General features: G+C 33.4%; 1 protein-coding gene across 9 annotated transcripts in view; it reads right to left on the bottom strand.

Moving 5' to 3' along the window:
- LOC148940604 (methionine adenosyltransferase 2 subunit beta-like) overlaps positions 1-21,759 on the bottom strand; it is a 297,990-nt gene that overhangs the window by 37,513 nt on the left and 238,718 nt on the right. Inside the window, exons 1-4 of one of the 9 annotated variants that reach the window (XM_089105443.1) lie at positions 19,751-19,790; positions 11,618-11,761; positions 10,005-10,192; positions 2,529-2,681 (exon numbers count right to left, since the gene is read on the bottom strand). The exons of 3 other annotated variants lie outside the window; for them this stretch is intronic. In XM_089105443.1, coding sequence (XP_088961569.1) covers positions 2,529-2,681; positions 10,005-10,192; positions 11,618-11,761; positions 19,751-19,788 — 523 coding nt within the window. In that variant the 5' untranslated portion in view covers positions 19,789-19,790. Of the gene's footprint in view, positions 1-2,528; positions 2,682-10,004; positions 10,193-11,617; positions 11,762-16,838; positions 17,003-17,634; positions 17,721-17,903; positions 18,045-18,240; positions 18,309-19,750; positions 19,791-21,759 lie in introns of those variants that run through there. 5 more of the 9 variants (XM_089105442.1, XM_089105445.1, XM_089105441.1 and 2 more) reach the window with 5 other exon arrangements.

Raw genomic sequence — 21,759 nt, 5'->3', positions numbered from 1 at the left:
CTCAAACTCAAAACAATAAGAAATTACTATTAAAGAATGAATGAAACCAAAAACGAACAGAAATTCAATAAACAATCATAGAAGAAAAACATACATTTGGTATTAATATAAATGAAAAAATAAATTTCAAAACGAGAAGAGTAAATTGAACATGACAATAGAGCTTAAAAAAAACCGAAATAATTTTCCTTAGAAGGGTAAATAAAACCTAAAACAAAGAAAGGTTAGGTAAGCCATAATAGCAAACAAACAAACAATAGTTACCAATACAAATAATTAACCGAATCTTCAAATGAGTGAAACTTAAATTGAATTGTAGAAGTCCAAAACCTACTGCGTCACTGGCGCCTTACTGAAAACAAATTATATTACAAACATTTTCTTTTGTACTTATTACAACACTTAAAGTAAACATAAAAATTACACTAAAATCAAATTTTGAGCTGAAGAGCTTTGAACAATTAATACCATTAACTTTCATCGAATATTTTGTTTAATTTTATTTGTTCTTCCAAGAGTATTCAAGAGAATAATAGCTTTACTACAAACAAGAGTTTAGATTCTGCGCCCTTCTCTAACTGTAAAAGTCTAAAGCCTACTGCGTCAGTGGCGCCTCACTGAAAACGAATTATATTGCAAATATTTTCTTTTACTGTTATTGCATCATTGAAAAGGAAAATAAAATTATAGTTGAATAAAATCTTGAACTGATGATATTTCAACAGTTACTAGAATTATATATCAAACATTCAGTTTTATTTTATTTGTACTTTCCAAGACTGTTCAAGACACATATAGTTTTCAGGAAAGCGCCAAAGACGTAATAGGTTTTAGATTTTTATAGTGAGAGAAAAAGTCAAAACCTTGCCTCTGTTTTGTAGAGGTTTTTGTTTGTTTCAAGCTGTATTTGCATATTAAAATTATGTTTCACCCGTTTTAATATTCGTTTACTAATTTATCTTGCTACTTATTGTTTGTTTGTTTGCTATTATGACTTACCTAATCTTTGCTTGTTTTATATTTCATTTACCCATATATGGAAAATCATGTCGGTTTGTTCTAAGCTTGATTGGCATATTCAACTTATACTCTTCTCGTTTTGAAATTTATTTATTCATTTATATTAATACCAAATGTATGTTTTTCTTCTATGATTGTTTATTGAATTTCTGTTCTTTTTTGGTTTCATATTCTTTAATAGTAAGTTTTGGTTGTTTTGAGTTTGTGTTATTGTAGATTTATATTTCTTCGTATCCTAAATTTCATATGGCTTTTACTTTTCTTTGAAAACTTCATTTTCGGAAAGTTTTTTTTTAAATTAATACTATAAAAGATCTAAAGCCGAACTGGCCAGCTATGATAGAAAAAAAAAATATAAAGACGACAAACGGGTCTATGGCCTGTAAATGAAAACGAAGAAAAAAAAGAAGAAAAAAACGAATATTTCGCCCGTATCTAACAAGGGGTCTTCAGCGTAGAGAAAAAAAATAAACTAAAACTAAAAAATATTCATAAAATTAAAATAGATTAACCTAAAAATATAATATACAATTACTTCAGTATTTGTATATTATATTTTTAGGTTGGTCTATTTTAGTTTTATGTATATTTTTTAGTTTTAGTTGTTTTTTTTTCTCTACGCTAAAGACGCCTTGTTAGATACGGGCGAAATATTCGTTTTTATTTTTTTTTCTTCGTGTTGATTTACTGGCCATAGACCCGTTTATCGTCTTTATATTATTTTTTTTTTGTGTTTTCAAATTAATATTAACAAAGGATTAATTTGTTTGCGCTATACATGACTCCGTATTTAAGCTAAATTAATGCTTCCACTTCAAAAAAAAAACAAAAAAAACGCGTAAATTCAACTTTTTCAATCGACCCCAGTTTAAAATTACATAATGAATCTTTTCCAATAAACCCCTTTTATTCTAACAATCCTAAAAACCACTTAAATTACACGTTAAATTCGTAAAGCCAAAGATGAACAAATGATTCAACACTTAAATGTAAGCTTTTTAAACCAAAAACAAATTTCCAATTCAACTGTATGGCCTGAACTATATTTATCGTAACTTAGTATCGGAATCGTTGATGATTCAAGCAGAGATGGTGGGTGATTTTACCCCTATAATCGTCAAGGGATTAAACAGTCCCTTCCGTCTGGATAATTTCTCGGCAAGGGGTGTCAAAACCTAAAAAAAATTTCTATTAGGCCAAAATTCTTAAATTTTCCGGAACAAATAGATTCGTCCCAACTCCCCAGTTCCTCCCCCCCCTTGGAGCCAGGGGCAGAAAGTCAGTCCTCTCTGTAAAAAGTCCAGTTTTTAGACGTATTTATATTATCACAAAAAAAGAAAACGTATTTTAAAATTTTTTACAATTAATCTTTGATATTCTTCTCTCAAACAAAATTTTAATAGCCAGACCAATCTACATTAGCGGCAAAAAAGTAACATGCTATCTACACTATCTATGCACTGCACTAAAACCTATCTACACTATCTACAAAAAAGTAATATGCTCACCTGGATTAACACCAAGGACGGCCCTTTCACCAAGAAGTTTGGTGACCCCATATTTGTTAACTGGATTCGGAACACTGTCTTCTGAATATGGAGGATTTAACCCGTCAAAAACGTAATCTGTACTGATGTATATAACAAAAGCTCCAATTTTATCTATGATAAAAGGAAAAGTTAATCTTTTAACTTGACAAACTAAAGCTTGAAATAGTGCTATATACATATACTTGTCTGCAGCTGTAACATAGTTACATAGTAAGCCAAAACTGAAATATTTTGTCTAAAAAGAATAAAATTTGCCTTTATTTTCTTCAAATACTACCCCCCCCCCCAACTTCCGAGACGCCATTGAGTGCCTTGGATTATGATATTCCTCTTTGTATAAGCGGAAACTTGGATTGTGTTTCCGACCTTTCTTTATTCCAAGAAAGATCACCTAAAGAAGAGAAATGAGAAAATATTAATTTCCTTTGGAAAAACTACTATTAGCGAAAGATTTTTTTCCAGTACAATATACATTTTTTCAATTTTATTCGATCATTGTACTTCAAAAAACTTCTATTTAGAAAATATACAAAATTGGTTAAATCCAAAGAACCATCTATGTTAAATAGAGATTTGTTTCGAGATTCAAATAGCGCATGCATTTCTGTACAATGAATTAGATTTTTAAATAAGCATTATGCATTTCAGAGGCAACGCTATAGCGTTGCCTATAGTAAAAGGCCATACGGCTCCAAGGTTTTATAATTATTATTTTTTTCCCAGAGGCACTTCATATGGAAGGGGTCGTCGTAGAAACTTCAAAGGGGGCTCATTTAATTGTAAATCGAGAGTTCTAGTGCCCTTTTTAATAGTCGAAAGTGATTGGAGGGCAACTAGCCCCTCCCCCCACGCCCATCCTTCCCCCCCACCCATCCAATCAAAATTTTGATATAGCCAATTTATTCAGCGTAGTTGATTTCCAGATAGAAAATATATTTTTAAGGAGGACACTCCCCCACAACCCTCAGGGCAAGGGTTTAAGTTATGCCCTGGGGACATATAAGGTTTTTACAGAAGGCGTTGTCCTTGTTTTGGAAACTTCAAAACAAGGTCATTCGATTGGAAATTCAAAGGGCTAGTGCCCTTTTCAATAGTCGAAAGTGATTGGAGGGCAACTAGCCCCCCCCCCCCACGTCCATCATTTCCCCAAACACATCCAATAAAAATTTTGATATAGCCAATTTGTTCAGCGTAGTTGATTTCCAGATAGAAAATATGTTTTTGAGGAGGATATTCCCCCACAACCCTCAGGGCAACGGTTTTAGGTTATGCCCTGGGGGCAAATGAGGTTTTTATAGAGCGTTGTCGTAGAAACTTCAAAAAAGGCTCATTCGATTGGAAATTCAAAGGGCTAGTGCCCTTTTTAATAGTCGAAAGTGATTGCCGGTCACATAGCCCCCCCCCCCACGCCCATCCGTCCCCCAACAGCAGCCAAAATTTTGAGAGAGCCATTTTGTTCAGCGTAGTTGATTTTCAGATAGAAAATATGTTTTTGAGGAGTATATTCCCCCACAACCCTCAAGGCATGGGTTTTAAGTCATACCCTTGTGTATATAAGGTTTTTATAGAAGGCGTTGTCGTAGAAACTTAAAAACAGGCTCACTCGATTGGAAATTCAAAGGGCTAGTGCCCTTTGTAATAGTCAAAAGTGATTGCAGGGCAACTAAACCCCCTCTCACGCCCACCTTTTCCCGAAACACATCCAATCAAAATTTTGAGACAGCTATTTTATTAAACGTAGTTTTAAGTTCTGGAAATTAGGACTTTGTGAACGAAAACTTCTCCACAACCCTCATGTCAAGGGTTATAGGTTATACACTGGGGGCATATAAGGTTTTGTATGGACAACGTTGTCGTAGAAACTTCAGAAAGGGCTCATTCGATTAGAAGTTTAAATGGCTAGTTCCTTTTTTAATAGTCGAAAGTGATTCTAAGGCAACTGACACGCCTTCCACGCCCACCATTTCCCCAAACACATCCAATCAAAATTTTGATATAGCCATTTTGTTCAACGTAGTCGAAAGTTCTGGAAATTATATATTTGAGCAGGACACTCCCCCCCACAGTATTCAGGGACAAGGGTTATAAGTTATGTCCTGGGGGCATATATGGATTTTATGAAAGGAATGCTCGTATAAACTTCAAAGGGAGCTCATTTGATTGTAAATTGAAAGTTATCGCTTCCTTTTTAAGTGTCAAAAGATATTGGTGGGTAACTCGCTTCTACCCCCCCCCCCACACCCTTTTTTCCCAAATGCATCCAATAAAAATTTTAAGATAGCTATTTTGTTAAAAAATAGTTTAAAGATCATATAACAAAAATTCCGGTGTTGACACAACCTACCAGGGCGCGGGGGCAGGCGTTGTAAGTTATGCCCTGGTTGGCATATATGGGTCTTATGGAAGGGATGCTCGTATTAACTTCAAAGAGGGATCATTTGATTTTAAATTTACAGTTCTATTTCACCTTTTAATATTAAAAAGATATTGGAGGGCCTCTAGCCCCCCCCCCTCCACGCCCTTTTTTCCTCAAACCCATCCAATAAGAACTTTGAGATAGATCTTTTTTAAATAGTTCAAAGACCATATAACGAAAACTCAGGGGTCAACACAGCCCCCTAAGGCCCGCGGGCAGGTGTTATAAGTTACGCCCTGGGGGAATATATGGTTCTTATTGAAGGGAAGCTCGTAAAAAATTCAGAGATGGCTCATTTGATTGGAAATTGAAAGTTCTAGTTACTTTTTTTAGAGTCAAAAGAGATGAGGGCAACTAGCCCCCCCCCCCACGCCCCTTTTTCCCCAAATACATCCAATAAAATTTTGAGATAGCCATGAAGTTAAAAATTGCTCCAAAGTCAGATAACAAAAACTCAGGTGTCGTCACAAACCCCCAGGGCCCAGGGGCCGGCATATATGGTTCTTATGAAAGGGATGCTCGTACAAACTTCAGAGGGAGCTCATTTGATTGCATATTGAAAGTTCGAGCTCACTTTTAATAGTCAAAAGAAATCCGAGGGCAGCTAGCCCCTCCCCCCCCCCCCGCCTTCTTTTTCCAAACCCATCCGATGAAAATTTTGAGATAGATATTCTGTTAGAAATAGTTCAAAGGTCGGATAAGAAAAACTCCGGTGTGAATACAACCCCCCAAGGCCCAGGGGACGGTGTTTCAAGGTATACTCTGAGGGCAAGTATGGTTCTCAAGAAAGGGATACTCGTACAAAATTCATATACGGTTCATGGTATTTGACCTTGACAGTTCTAGTTCACTTTTTAAGAGTCAAGAGAGTTAAGGGCCCCTAGCCCCCCCCCCTCGCCCTTTGTTCCCAAACCTATCGGCTACAAATTTTGAGAAAGCCAGTTTCTTGGAAATTGGTCAAAAATTAGATCAAGAAATCTCCCCCCCGGGCCCTGTGGATCGGCGTTTTTATTAGGTTCCTTTGGGCTTGTAGTGATATTATGTAATATATGTTCGAGTAAACTTCATAGAGGGCAAAATTGGTTAGAAATTGAACGTTGTAGTTTACTGATTATAAGTAAAAAGAAATTGGCTAGCCTCCCCCCACTCTCCATTTATTTTTTTCCTGGAGGCATTCCGTAAGGTAGGGGTCATCTATTAAACCCTAAAAGGGCTCATTCGATTGGAAATCGAGAGTTCTAGTGCCCCTTTTAAGAGTCAAAAGTGATCAAAGGTAAACTGGCCCCCCAAGCCTCTTTTCCCCAAATATATCTGATAAAGAATCTGAGGTAGTTATTTTGTTAAAAATAGTTCAAAGATCATATAACAAAAACTCCTTTACGTATGGACATTTCGTTAAAAATAGTTCAAAGGTCAGATAAGAAAACTCCAGTGTTGACACAACCTCCCCCCCAGGGCCGGGGCAGGCGTTTTAAGTATTGCTCTGGGGGCATATATGGTTCATATGGATGGTATGCTTGGATAAACTTAAGAGAGGGTTTATTTGAATTGAAATTAAAAGTTGTAGTTCATTTTCTCAGAGTGAAAAAAGATCAGAGGGCAACTAGCCCCTCCCGCCCTCCACGCCTTTGGGTGTATCGTATGGATAAACCCATCCGATAAAATGTCAGGTGACCGTTTTGTTAAAAATAGTTCAACCATCAGATATTATAACTCCAGGGTCAACACAACCCCCCAGGGCCCAGGGACAGGCTTTGTAATTTATACTCTGGGGATATATATGGTTCTTATAGAAGGGATACTCGTATAAGCTTCATAGAGGGATCATTTGATTGAAAATAAAAAGTTCTAGTTCACTTTTAAAGACTCAAAAGAGACCGAAGCTTAATCTAGTCCCCCATGCCCTTTTTCCCCAAACCCATCCGGTAAAAATTTTGAGACAGCAATTTTGTTTAAAATATTTAAAACATAAGATAATAAAAAATCAGAGGTTGACACAAACACATTTTTTCATTTTGATATTGTTACTTTGATATCAGTTTTGATATTTTTATGAATATTTGATTTTTTTTTTAAGTTTGATTTTGAAACAAGGAATTTTTAAAAACTTGAAATTTTTTGCAATCAAAAAAGAACAAAAATTAATTTAAAAAAAAATTCCGAAAAATAAGTTTTTATACGAAAATTAAAGGAAATTTTAAAATTAAGATAATCAAATAAAAATACCTTTATAAATTAAAAATCAAAACGACCAGAAATTACTATTAAAGAATAAATGAAACCCAAAACAAACAGAAATTAAATAAACAATCATAGCAAAAACATACCACAAGTAATAATATACATGAATAAATAGATCTTAAAGCGAGTAATACTTAGATTGAATTTGAAAATCAAGCTTAAAAGGAAAGAAAATATTTTCCTATTGAACTATAAATGAAACTTAAAACGAACATAAATTAAATAAACTATCAATGCAAACAAACATACAATAGATATTAATGTAAATTAATAAATAAATCTCAAAACGAGTGAAACTTAAATTGAATATGCAAATCGAGCTTGAAACGAACAAAAATCACCACAAACAAGAGTTTGGGTATGACCTCCTCTCACTGTAAAAGTCTAAAACCTACTGCGTCATTGGCGCTTTACTGAAAACTATATGCGTCTTGAACAGTCTCGGAAAGTATAAACAGCATCAAATTGAATATTTGATGTATAATGATATTAATTGTTGAAAGATCCATCAGTTCAAGAATTTATTTCATTGTAATTGTATTTTTATTTTCAATGCTGTATGAGCTGGAAAAGAAAATATTTGTAATATAATCCGTTTTCAGTTAAGCGAATGAGACAGTAGGGTTTTGGTTTTTATTTACAGTTAGGAAAGGAGGCAGTATCCAAACACTTGTTTTTAGGGAAACTATATTCGTCTTTAACGACTTTAAAAAGAGCTAATAAATTAAACTGAATATTTGATGTATAATGATATTAATTACTGAAAGCTCAGCAGTTCAAAATGTTACTAAAACTTTAATGTTTATTTTAATATTAAGTACAAAAGAAAACATTTGTCATAAAATTGGTTTTCAGTAAAGCGCCAATGACGCAGTAGGTTTTAGATTTCTACAGTGAGAGAAGAAAGTCATACCCAAACTCTTGTTTGTGGTTAAAGTTTTTTTTTTTCGGAAAGTTTGTTTTCGGAAAGTTTTTTTTAATTAATAAATTAAAAAGTCAACGAAGTTCAACAAAAATTCTCCTTTGTGTCTTTTATCAGAAAGGAATACAAAAACTGAACAAAAAAAAGTAAATTGTAATGAATCTTCTAGATGCAGAACATCAAAACCTAATGTGGGGTAATTACCTATTTATCAACTACTAAAAATTTCCTTCTCTTTATTCTAGGCTTCTTCTTTTTCCAATTGCTTTATTTAACATTACTAGGAAAATATACGAGACTTTTTTGTCAACTGTTTCTGTCCTGTTGGACAGCACTGGTGTTTGTGAATGGTTTTTTAGTCTTAATTTCAAAACTTAAAACCAGATAAACATGGATAACCCCATTATTTTCAAATTTTTACTTAGGCAAAAAGATACCTAAAATAAAAACCAGATAAACATGGTTACAATGCGTAACCATGTTCAAATGCGTAGTTAGGCGAAATTGCGCCAACGGGTACAGTTTTCATGACTAACCCAAAATGTTTTGATGAAATTTCACAAAAAATAGACGAAATTGCTCGCTTTTTGGAACTTAAAAGTTTCGGGGAAACCGATTTTCTCCATAGGAAATTCCCAAAAACGCAGATACATTGTAAGCTATGAGTTTTTTTGTTTTTTTTTAACTTTATATAGTAGAAAAGTGTCTAATAATTCATCATATTATAAAAACAAAACTTTATTAAAATTTTGAGATACTAATTAAAAATGATTGGAAAAAAAATGTCTAAAGAAGAAGGCTTGTTTCCAAAAAACGTTAATTTTAAATTATTTTTAAGGGTAAGTGAAAGTCAAACAAAAAGAGATAAGAAGAAATGGAGATTTAAAATCAAAGAAATTCAAGTTATCCTAAAACATGAGCGTTTTTTTTTTATGTATGACAAAAAAAATGTAATAAAAAATATACATAGAAGAAATCGAGTCTCACAAATAAATAAAATTTTTCAAAGTCAATTTGAGGGGAAGTGAATTTAAATTGTAAGCAAAATGGAAAGTGAAAATAAAAAACGAATTCGTCACTCCTAAACTTTTCTCATCTATAGTCCAAAAGAAATAGAAAAATAACTCAAAACTTCTTGAAAAAATCATTTTTAGAATTATTCATATTTGACTAACGATTGAATCCAGCTCCAAAAGTGTATTAGATTGGTATTCTACATAATGTCATCCCCAGAAAGACTGCTTCCTCATTTTGGGAATATGTGATGCATTCGCAGCATTTACCACAACACATGAAAATTGGCTTTTTTCCATTTCTGACAATTATTTCTTCCAATCTGATTGAATTACAACAAGAATTCAAAACTAGCAAGAATTATTTTCCCCGCTTTATACCGCAGTTACCTGAAGTAAAAACCGGCCTCCCATTTCTCAACGTTGACACAAAAGGCTATCAGAAGTTTTTCTTCTAGGGACTTCACGCCTGTAATTGCCAAAATTCCTTGTTAAATGTTTCAAAACAATACTAGCAATTCATCTCTCTGGCTGCATAAAATAGTGCCGTAAAAACAATTTGAGCCACACTACCCTACGCTTGAAAAAGAGGTTGTCAGAAGTTTTTCCTGGGTTGGGAGGGGGATTTGACGGAATCAGGCACACACTTGTAAAATTTCTTGTTTGGGTACTTGTGCCAAAACGGAAGAATCTCTTTGAAATGGTGTCGAAAATATATTTGACTGTTTTAAATTTGAAGCAGAAAAAAACTCAAAAAAGTTAATTTCATTCTTGATTTATACTTAATTTGATGAAAATTCAGAAAACGATCAATAATAGAGAAAAACTCTAGGAATTCATACCAGCTTCTACTGCTAAAATTTCTGCAGCTCTAACATTAAGTTTCTTCACCTCTTCCAGGTTTTCTTCAACCTTATTTGGGAACCGTTCTGCTGCACAATGGATGATCGCACATGGTCTAAATTGTTGCAATGTCTCTTGAATATCTTTCTCATTTAGCAAGTTCATCTTGACATATCCGTCCCTTATCCTAAGGGACAGAATTCCCATTAATGATTGAAATGAATAAAGCTGCACCAGCAGTTAATATGGCAATACGATTATTTTTTGTCTAATCAGCTTCGTTTAGTTCCATAATATTGCACCCAATCATAACTTCAGAATGCAGTTTTATTTTCATTTAAACTTAAACTTTCATTTGAACTTAGATTTTTAAATATAAAAATTAAAAAAGACTCAAAAAAAGAAAAGAAAAGCAAAGGCCATATTAAACTTAAGAAAAGAAAAAATAAAAATATATTTTTAATTCAAACTCAAAACGACCAGAAATTACTATTAAAGAATAAATGAAACACAAAACGAACAGAACGAAAATCACTACAAACAAGAGTGTGGCTACTGCCCCCTTCCCTTATTGTAAAAGTGTATAAGGCCTACTGCGTCATTGGCAGTAGGCTTTTTTTTTAAGGACAAGGGATTATTTAGATGCATTCCCCTTTCTAGGGCTATAATGTAATAATGGTTAAGATTACTTTGAGAATCAGGGCTTGTTTAGATGCACCAACCTTTCTAGAGCTATAACAAAACAAATGTTAAGATGGCTTTGAGAATAAGGGCTTTTTTAGATGCCTCCAGCTTTCAAGGGCTAAAATGAAACAAAGGTTAAGATGGCTTCGAGAATAAAGGCTCATTTAGATATATCCCCCTTTGTAGGTATAATAAAACAAAGGTTAAGATGACTAGGTTAAGTTTCATTGATGGAAAAGGATAAATTAGTTTGTGTTTTTGATCATCCATCTATAACCAAGCAAAAAGCAGCAATCAAAACCTTGAACGTCATGGGAGGCAGTACAGAGAGAGGTTTTGAATAAGTTGAGGTGAAAAGGAGCAAATGCAGTTGTTTACAACTGGCAGCTTGGTGTTACAATAGTCTTAAAGCATTATTACTAGTATCATATATATACGGTATGGCTTAAAATAGATAATGGTACAACAAACAAGTTTTATTAACAAACTTTAGAAGTCCTGCTCTTCTACAGAAACTAGTTCGGAAAGATCAACCATAAAAAAGAAACAGGCCCATGATAGTTTTACCCAAAACAAATAATATCGTGTATTGTTGTAAATAGGGGCTCAAAACTCTGCTCTTGGGTTCTAAAACAAGTTGAATTCAAAATTTTTGTGAACATTTTCATATTATTCTTTTAACACAATACACAAAATTGAAGATTTTTTCATCTTTATGATCAGCATAAAAAGTGAATTTTCTCAATATATAGGCCAGCATTGATATTCAGACTTTTATAAGTGTTTTTTTTTTCTATTGATAAGAATCTTTTTTATTTTTACTGTTTATTGCCATGACTGGTATTACACCGAAATCCATGTGATGGCATGAACATAAAAGAAGATTCTTAGAAAATAAACTGTCCCAAAGAGTGAAGAAGCAGCTTACCTGGAAAAAGCACATTTGATTATGGTAAAATCACTATATTTTTCTAACTCAGAAACAACAGATCTTCCAAGCAAACCAGAGGCACCAGTAACTAACACTGTCTGCTTTTCTGTCATAATGATAAATTTATGATCATTACCAAACCTAAAATCAAGATAACTAGTTAAACAACAATTTTTATACACAATATATTGTTGTCAATAATATTTTAACAATAACACTGCTAACAGGTCCACTACAATTGGTCCATATAAAGGCTGTATCCAAAGGGGTCTGGGTTAAGCCCCCCCCCCAAAAAAAAAAAATTGTCAGACTCGTAAAACGCAACAAAAATGCATAAAAAACGAATTTTTGATGTGTTTTTTATAGATCTTTTGTAACCCTCTCTCCCTAAAAAAATGTCCCCCTCCGAATGAAGTTCTGGATACGCCCTTTGTCCATGCTGGACTTTCTATTTCTAATATCTCAGTTGACCTTTGGTCTTGACATAGTGACGCTCAATAAAAAAAAATTAAGGTGCTTTCACCAGTAAACTGCTTCCACTACCCTTCATTTCTTGCCTAGACTACAGAGACTTAAATATAAAATCTAAATTGTGAATACAAGGCGTCTTTGGCAGTCCAGAGAGGCAGCTTGGACAAAATTTTGCCTAATTCTAGGAACACTTCCAAATACCCTTAATGTCTGCGTGAAAAAAAAGAGCCCAAAAGGTAGCAAGAGAAGACAACACAGGAAAAGTAATGCACTAGAGATACTAGGTAGAATGAGGCAGGGTACAAATTTATAAAAACAGAGGAGCAGGATGACAAATGCAGTCTACAGCCCCTTCACATAACAGATCATTCTTGGTGTTTTGAACCATGACTCTTGGTAAAACTGCACCCAACCAAGTATTCTCAGAAACTGAACTGCAACTCTCAAATTCAAACCAGCCTTTCTCACAGGATTTTAATTTAAATAAGCATAGCTTTTCTTATTTGTCTCTGCCAGTTCTTAAAACTTTTCACCATGTCTAAAATTTCAAATATAATGAAAGCATGTCTTTTTGTAGATATGCTAATGTTGTCTATAGGTTCAGTAATTTGGGGCCTAGAATTCTCCAAATAAGGAGGTTAGGCATATGTAAGTAAAACTTGAACATCTAGAAATAATTGCTTTATTGAATGACTGAATTGCCCCAGAAATGTTTTTTTATGTTGGTTTAGGTAACTTTATTCAAAATATTTGTGGATTATTACATATGAATAGATAGTAAGGTAGGCATTCTCTGGTTAAGATTTTACTGATAGAACAGAAATCAGATGGAAAAAATATGCAATGATTCTTCACTCAGTGTTCTTTCCAAATATGACATGGGCGCCGGCAGAGGGGCATGTCCTTCCTGGAAATTTGGGACTATAAAGTAATTATAAGGAAACCAAAAGAAACAAAGCAGAATATGTAAAAACAAAAGAAAAATGTGTGTTGCCCCATTGTTGATTGCCTGCCAATAGATTTTGACTCTATAATGAAAGTGTAGGAGCCTAATTATTGGTAACATTCAATCAAAGAATCAGTTCTTTATGGTGATCTGAAATATATATTTGTTTATTAGTAATTAGTGCTGTTATTAGTACCCAAGAAAGTTTGTATAATTAAAGAAAACACAAGGAAAACAACTTGATAAGGGGCGATTTCGGTAAAAAAAAAAAATATGCCGTAAACTTTTGCTTGTATTGCCAGAGTACCCATGAGCTGATAAATGAAGCCCCTATAATCAGAAATGTCTCCCCTGAACGGAATGCTGGGAATATTTGTATTTTCCCCTTGAGCGGATACGCTTTTTGTATTTTATTGCCATTTATTTATTTTTCGAGGAGTGATTGTATATATCTAGTTGTCAGTTTGAAAAAGATTTATTTTTTACAAATATGAAGTATAAAGGTGTCAAATATACTGGTTTTTGGTATTCAAATTCAATTAAAAATATTGAATTAAAAGTTTTCATTTGATTTTTTAATCATAGTTTTGATGTATTACTTTAAAAAAAAACTACTTAGATAATGCGTTAAATTTTATGAGAAAAAAATGAATCTAAAGGCATTAAATATTTTAGTGTTTGATAACCAAGTTAAAAAAACAGTCGATATTGTCTAAAATGTCTGTCCAACGCTTTGTCATTGCTCAACAGAGCTGAATGCTGGGAGTTCATATTTTAGTTTTTGTAAGTAGGCTATTGTTTTGTGCAATTTTTAATTAATTACTTTTTCAATTGCCTTTAGAAAAATGTTTATCTCTAAGCTTCATTAAAAAAATTTTTTTTAACCAAAATCCAGGAGCAACATTAAAACTTAAAACGAACAGAAATTATTAATAATATGAGAGGGGTTGCCCTCCCCCCCCCCTCAATACCTCGCTCTTGACACACCAGTTTTTACTAAAGTCTAAAAAAGATAATTATTTTTATTATTACCAGACCCTTCAGTTTCAGGAGTTGTTTTTAAAGAACTGGGACAAAATTTGAACTTTAGCGTAAAGAGCGAGGTGTTGAGGAGGGGGAAACCCCCCCTCTCATATACGTAATAATTTCTGTTTGTTTTAAATTTTAATGTCGCTCCTTACTTTCAGTTGAAAAAAGCTGTTTTTTTTTATTTAATATCTGATCGTTTTTTTTAATAGCGCTAGGATACCTGGCTCCACCTCCACAGAAAAATCGCCCTCCCCACAGAAATATCCTCTGGATAATTCAATCCTGGCAAAAATTTAACCCAGAACAAGATGACATGGGAGAGGGCCTAGTTGCCCTCCAATCATTTTGGTCACTTAAAAAAGGCCATAGAACCTTTCATTTCCATTAGAATGAACCCTCTCTCGACTGTCTAGGTCCACTGGGTTGATATGATCACCCCTAGGGAAAATCTTCCTTCTGGCAAAATTACAAAATTCCACATTTTTGCAGATATGAGCTTGAAACCTCTAAAGTAGGGTTCTTTGATACGCTGAATCTGATGGTGTGATTTTCATCAAAATTATATGACTTCGAGGGAGTTTTTCCCCCTCCGCCAAATTTTTTCCGCCTTGTAGCTTTTGGTGGACAAAACTAAACTTAATGAAACTTATATATTAGGAATCAGCATAATAAGCCAATTCCTTTGATATATAAATTGGTATCAAAATACAGTTTTTTCAAGTTTTGGTTACTATTGAGCCGGGTTGCTCTGTACTTATAGATCAATACCACAAACTGTTGTATTACCCACCAAAATCCAAACATATATCATTGAAATATGAAATAATTTGTTTTCTTTCCCTATTGTAATTTCTTTCTTTTTTTTTAATGTCTGAACATATAAGGGATTTAAGTTCAAGGGGGAGAATTGTCTTGTTGTGAAACAGGTACATTTTACATGACTGTTATAAAATCAAAAAGTGTTATTTGTTCAGGTAGGATATTTTCTTTTTAGTATCTCTACTCCTTCTGTAAACTATTCTAAGGTGTAGGAAATTGCATAAAGACAAGTCTACATCTGTTATAATCTACGGAAGCAATATTTCTGTAATTTTGGTTTGAGTTTGATTTTCTTTTAAGATTAAATGCATAATAATTAAATATATTATTGATTAAACAAATTGATCCATTTGGCAGGAATTCTTGCAGCTTAAATTTTACTGTATTTTATTTTATTTTTCATGCAATTTGATTGCTATTTTTGTTTGAGTATTTTCCTAAAAGTATTTAAAAATAAATATATTCCAACCTAAAAAAAAATCCTGAAATATATTTCTTGTCACCCAGCCACCACTGATATTTTGGCATTTGCCCTCCCCCCCCTTGGAAATTTCCTTCTGGCGCCCTTGAAATATGATAACTAATGTCTTTGTAGTTGCTACACATCTTCACCCTCCTAATAAGGCCAGGCAAGACCCTTGGCTACATTTATAAGTTTGCTGAATCTTTTTTTTTCAAGTTAGCTTTATGAGCCAACTGTTAGTGAGAAATCAACAGAAAAATGGCAAACCCTCAACATTAGGTAACTATTGTTTTATAGCCTAGGGCCTAGTTTGTTCTATGTTCTTTCCAAATTTTTTTGTTGATTTTCTGGCAATATACTCACCCTGCCACCTGATGGTTCTATATAGTCCAAAACCATAAATATATATATTTTTTTTTGTATAAGCCAAGAGAAGGACCTGTAGAGAAGGAAACATGTTAAGAAAACAATTGATACTCCATAATATGTAGGATAATTGATGATAGCACATTTTGCATGCAGCCCTGCTATACTTTATAACCCCCCTCCCCTCCTAATGTGGAAATATATAGGCCAAATTATGTATTTCACATCTATTCTCCCAATGTGTCTCTCTTGTTTCAACCCAATGTACCTGTGAGTTGAATCAGCTGTGACAAAACAAGAACCAGAAAAACAAGTGAGAAGTGGCAGAATGCATGGGAAATACATAATTTGGGCTAAATATTTGCACATTAGGGGGGTTGGGGTGAAGTATAGTGAGGTTGCGTGCAAAATGTGTCAGCTATAATTTTTCTGCATGTTATGAAAAATGAATTGTTTTCTTAACCTGTTTCCTTCCCTAGGCTTATATCATTTTTTATTTTTCATCTTCTAATGAATCATATAACAGGTAGCTGGACTCTAGAGAAAATAAAACTCAGTTTCACCTGATTGCACATAATTGTGGATATTTGCTTACCAGAAATGACAGTACTTGTTAATTATTCAGAACACACTCAAGTTCTTGATCTGAATTTAAAGTATAGGGGTATGCATGCAAAATGTGTTAGATACAATTATTCTGCATATTATGAAGTAAGAAATGTTTTCTAACTTCACACTGTCTAAATACTTCAATGCATTCTGTCACCCAAGTATGAAACTGGTTTTTACAGATCTACATATTAAAATTCTTGAGTGTGTTCTGAATAATTAGCAAGTACCAATATGACTTTGAAATGAGATAACAACAGAAGGAAACATAAAACTCTGATCATCAAATGCACATTGTTTGTTATACAGCAAGAAAACAATAATTTTGATTTTTCTAGAATCCTAAGGATATATCCAGTTCAATGAAGGGGGGGGGCTACATTTTCAGAAACCTGACCATGATTTTAGAAAGGGCATAAAATAAGGAATCTAATGGTACAGCCTACTGCTTCTATTGGTATAAATTTACAACCACTCCAGGTCATAAGGAGACATGTTAAGAAAACAATTTTTACTTCTTAGTATGCATAATAATCCTAGTTAACATATTTTCCAGGGGGAGAGCCTTCATCATCACTTCTTTCACTGTTGTACAATTTCTTTTTAACAAAATTGTGAAAAATAAACAAATTTGACCGCATTTATCTGTTTTCAAATATTCCATATATGAAAGTTAAACACCAGCACTGCCATCTACCAAAAAGATAGAAATAGGCTAATATTGATTTAATTTAGGTTAGATTAGCAAGACGGGTCTTGGGTGTTTGTTTTACAAACAATTTTCAAGACTTGGAGAATAGGCAAAATATTGAAAAACTGGAAAAACAAGGAAAATAGTGAGGATAAAGGTTCTCCCCCTGGAAAATATGTTAACAAGGATTATTTTGCATATTATGAAGTAAGAATTGTTTTCTTACATGTCTCCTTATGATCTGGAGTGGTTGTGAATTTATACTCTTCTATTTTATTAGGCTGGCATGTTCTCTCCAGAAGAAAGATCCACCTGCAGTTTTACCTAGTGTTTCAGTCACAAGTTTTGCATACAGTCCAGGGCTATATATGGACTTATTAGAGGAGAGGGTGTCACAGTTGCCTACTTGGAAAGTGCTGAATGAGAACAGTCCTGCTAGTTTATGTTCCTAAGAATGTATGATTATAATCTAGGATTGCCCAATTCTGATGCTAAGGACATAAAGCCCATGCTTTTTAACAATTGCAATGGCAGAAACCTGCCTTCAATGCAGCCATCAGCTTCCACTAAGTAAAGTTCTTATACTATAAATCTGCTGCTTAAATGTCTAAAAAGTTTACCAAGGCTCTATGCTTTGTTTATCTTTTAATTTGTCTAGGCCTAGGCTACTGTGATTTCCAAAAATAAAACACATAAGAGTTTTAAATTTCAGAGTACAGCACTGCCTGCTGCTTATGGAATATTTTTACCAACCTGTAGTTTTTGCATAAAATTACAAATACTAAAAACACTGTAAAGATTCTTGGAAAGTTTGCAACTTAGAATTGAAAAACATTTCATCCCTTCATAATGAAGCATAAATATAAAAAAGAAATGGTTTTGAAATCACCTTAAGATCAGAGCTACACTCAGATAAATGCTACTGACATTAAAACCACCAGATACAGGTTTTAAGGATGATTCTGACTTAGCCTGGCTTCCTAATCAGTGCCAGGTTAAACAAGAACCACAATCAGAACAAATGTTTAAATGTAAAATCCATTATGATAAATATAAATGCTGTTGTAAATCTGTAGCCACCTTGTGAGAAAATGAACCAAAGAAAAAATTCCTTCCTTTTTAGGCAAACGTTATACCAAAGGAACAAAAAACAATCCATTCAGATAATAATATATTTAGCCTTTAATGATAACCAACTAGAAACTAGTGACAAAAAAACAGAATACCTGACAAATTGATTTTGAAAGAATCTACTAGGAAACATACAACACACCAGCATTGTCACAAAGAGAGTTTAAAACCACTAATGTATAGCCCTAGACGAATAGGCTGGAGTTTATTCACTTTGTCTTTTTTTGCCAGTGAGTTAAATTTTGCACTGTAAAAATCAAAATCTACTGCATCCTTGAAAATTCATGACACATACATGTAGTGATATGAATAAAAAAAGAACTGCTCAAATTTAAAACTTTTCTTGGGGGAAAACCTAATTTCTATCTCAACACTGCTCAAAATATTGTCCTTCTAATTGCACTTAAAACTCACTTACCTAAGATAAGACTATGTTACAAAGCAGCTATAAATGAATGGATGATGAAATGGAGCAAAAAAAACAAAAAATATTTGCCAAAATAGGAAAGAAAAATATTAAGCAAATATTCTAAACCAAAGGGATCAAAACAATTAAATTTACTTTAAGAAAATAATGGCTAAAGGTCATGAGTTGGAAGACACAAGCTTAAAAATTCATTCTGAATTTCAATAATGGGGAAATAAAAGGCAATTGCTCCTTACTTTCATGTTTCTCTAGAACTACTGACCCTAGATAGTTGAATACAAAGATATTTACAATAATATAATAATAAGAATAGAGAGCTGTTTATCCCCACTTAATTGGACATATATACATAATGTGCAGGGAGGTAATGACAAAATCTGCAGGATAACATACAAATAAGTACATGTAAAAAAATGGTTAAGCCATAATTTATTGTCTATATTGTCCTTCCCTATGGTGTGGATTGCTTTGCAAAAAAAAGCCTCAACAAGACCAAAATAAATGCATTTAATCTAATGCCAAACTGGGACGCCTATGTAAGCAGCAGTACTAGACATAATAAAAACCTGATTAGCAACCCAAAAAGAATTGGTGGATGGTTGATAGGTACATCAGTCAAACACAAGTATTCTACTCTTATCCTTGTTAAATGAAAAACCAATATAAGACTACAAACACACATATTGAGAAATAATTTCCCTGACTAAAAAAAAAGACCTGCTAGGCCTATATATATATATATATATATATATATATATATATATATATATATATATATATATATATATATATATATATATATATATATATATATATATATATATATATATATATATATATATATATATATATATATATATATATATATATATATATATATATATATATATATATATATATATATATATATATATATATATATATATATATATATATATATATATATATATATATGTATATATATATGCTTAAAAAATTAAGCATAAAATCCATTCTACTAAATATATATGCTGTTAAAAATTTGTAGCCAGCCTGTGAGAAAATGAACCAAAGACAAAATTCCTTCCTTTTTTGGCAAAAGTTATACCAAAGGAACAAAAAGGATCTAATCAGATAATCATCTATTTAGCCTTTTATGATAACCGACTAGAAACTAGCGATAAGAAAAAATAGAATGCCTGACAAATTGATTTTGCAAGAATCTACTAGGAAACATACAACGCACCGGCACTGCCACAAACAGAATTTAAAACCACTACTGTATAGCCTTAGAAGAATAGGCTGGAATTTATTCGCTTTGTCTTTTTTCGCCAATGAGTTAAATATTGCACTGAAAAAATCAAAATCTAATGTAGCCTTCAAAATTCATGACATACTTCCAAAGTGATATGAATAAAAAAAACAACTGCTCAAAATTTAAAACTTTTCTTGGGGGAAAACCTAATTCCTCATTTAACACCATTCAAAATATTGTCCTTCTAATTGCCCTTAAAACTCATTTTCCTAAGATAAGACTATATATAAATATATATATCCCTTCCACGCTAACACCCCTTCCACGCTCACCATTTCCCGAAACACATCCAATCCAAATTTTGAGATAGCCATTTTGTTCAGGGTAGTTGAGTTCCAGACAGAAATTATGTTTCTGAGGAGGACACCCCCCCAGCCCACAAGGCAAGGGTTGTAAGTTATGCTCTGGGGCATATAAGGTTTTTATAGAAAGTGTTGTCACAGAAACTTGAAAAAGGGTGCATTCGATTGGAAATTCAAGGGGCTAGTGCCCTTTTTAGTAGTCGAAAGTTATTGGAGGACAACTAACCCCCCTCTGACACCCACCTTTTTCCCAAACACATCCAATCAAATTTTTAGATAGCCATTTTGTTTAACGTAGTTGAAAGTTCTGGAAATTAGGTCTTTAAGGATGACATCCCCCCAGCACTCAGGGCAAAGGTTGTAAGTTATCTCTGGGGGTATATAAGGTTCTTATAGAAAGTGTTGTCGTAGAAACTTCAAAAATGGCTTATTCGATTGAAAATTGAAATGGCTAGTACCCTTTTTAATACTCGAAAGTAATTGGAGGGCAACCAATCCCCCTCTCACGCCCACGATTTCCCCAAACAGATACAATCAAGATTTTGAGATAGCTATTTTTTTCCACGTAGTTGAAAGTTTTGGAAATTATGTCTTTGTGAATTACACCCCCCCCAGAGCCCTAAGGGCAAGGGTTGTAAGCTATGTCATGGGGGCATATGAGGATTTTATAGAAAGAGTTGTCGTAGAAACTTCAAAAAGGGATCATTCGATTTGAAATTGAAACGGATAAAGCCCTTCTTAATAGTCAAAAGTTATTAAAGAGCAACTAACCCCCCTCTCACACCCACCATTTTCCCAAGCACATCCAATCAAATTTTTTTGATCTACGTTTTGTTCATCGTAGTTGAAAGTTGTGGGAATTTGGTCTTTGAGGTTGAGACCCCTCCCCCCCCCCTCAACCCTCAGGGCAAAGGCGGTAAGTTATTCCCTGGCGGCAAACAAGGCTTTTATAGAAAGTTTTGTAGTAGAAACTTCAAAATTGCTCATTTGATTGGAATTTGAAAGGGATAGTGCCCTTTTAATATTCTAAAGTAATTGAAGGGCAACTAACACCCCACTCACCCCCACCATTTTCCCAAACACAACCCATCAAAATTTTGAGATCGCCGTGTTGTTTAACGTATTTGAAAGTTCTGGAAATTAGGTCTTTGAGGATGACAACCCCCTCACAGCCCTCAGAGAAAGGGTTGGAAGTTATGCCCTGGGTGCATATAAGGTGTTTATGGAAAGCGTTGCCGTAGCAACTCAATAGGGCTCGTTCGATTGGAAATTGAAAGGGCTAGTGCCCTTTTTAATTGTCAAAAGTGGTTGGAAGGCTTGACATTTTTATAGTAAAGATCGATCTGGGTACAATGTATTGTTATTATTTTTTTTTTTTTTAGACCAGGGCACTTCGTATTGAAGCTATCAAAGTGTATCTAAGCTATCAAAGAAAGTAAACAGATTTTTTTTTTTTACGAATGGTATCAAGTTTTCTATTTCAAGTCAACTAGAGGAGGTATGAAACTAAATTAAACACTACTATTTGTGTTCAGATTTTTAAAAGGGTGTATGTTGTCAAAATTGCTGAAAATTTTTCTGCAGCAGACAA

Source organism: Artemia sp. Qi Xiang Cuo, chromosome 19 (assembly GCF_049724085.1).
Source record: "Artemia sp. Qi Xiang Cuo chromosome 19, ASM4972408v1, whole genome shotgun sequence".
Taxonomy (NCBI): Eukaryota; Metazoa; Arthropoda; class Branchiopoda; order Anostraca; family Artemiidae; genus Artemia; species Artemia sp. Qi Xiang Cuo.
This window is presented reverse-complemented; position numbering and strand designations above follow the sequence as displayed.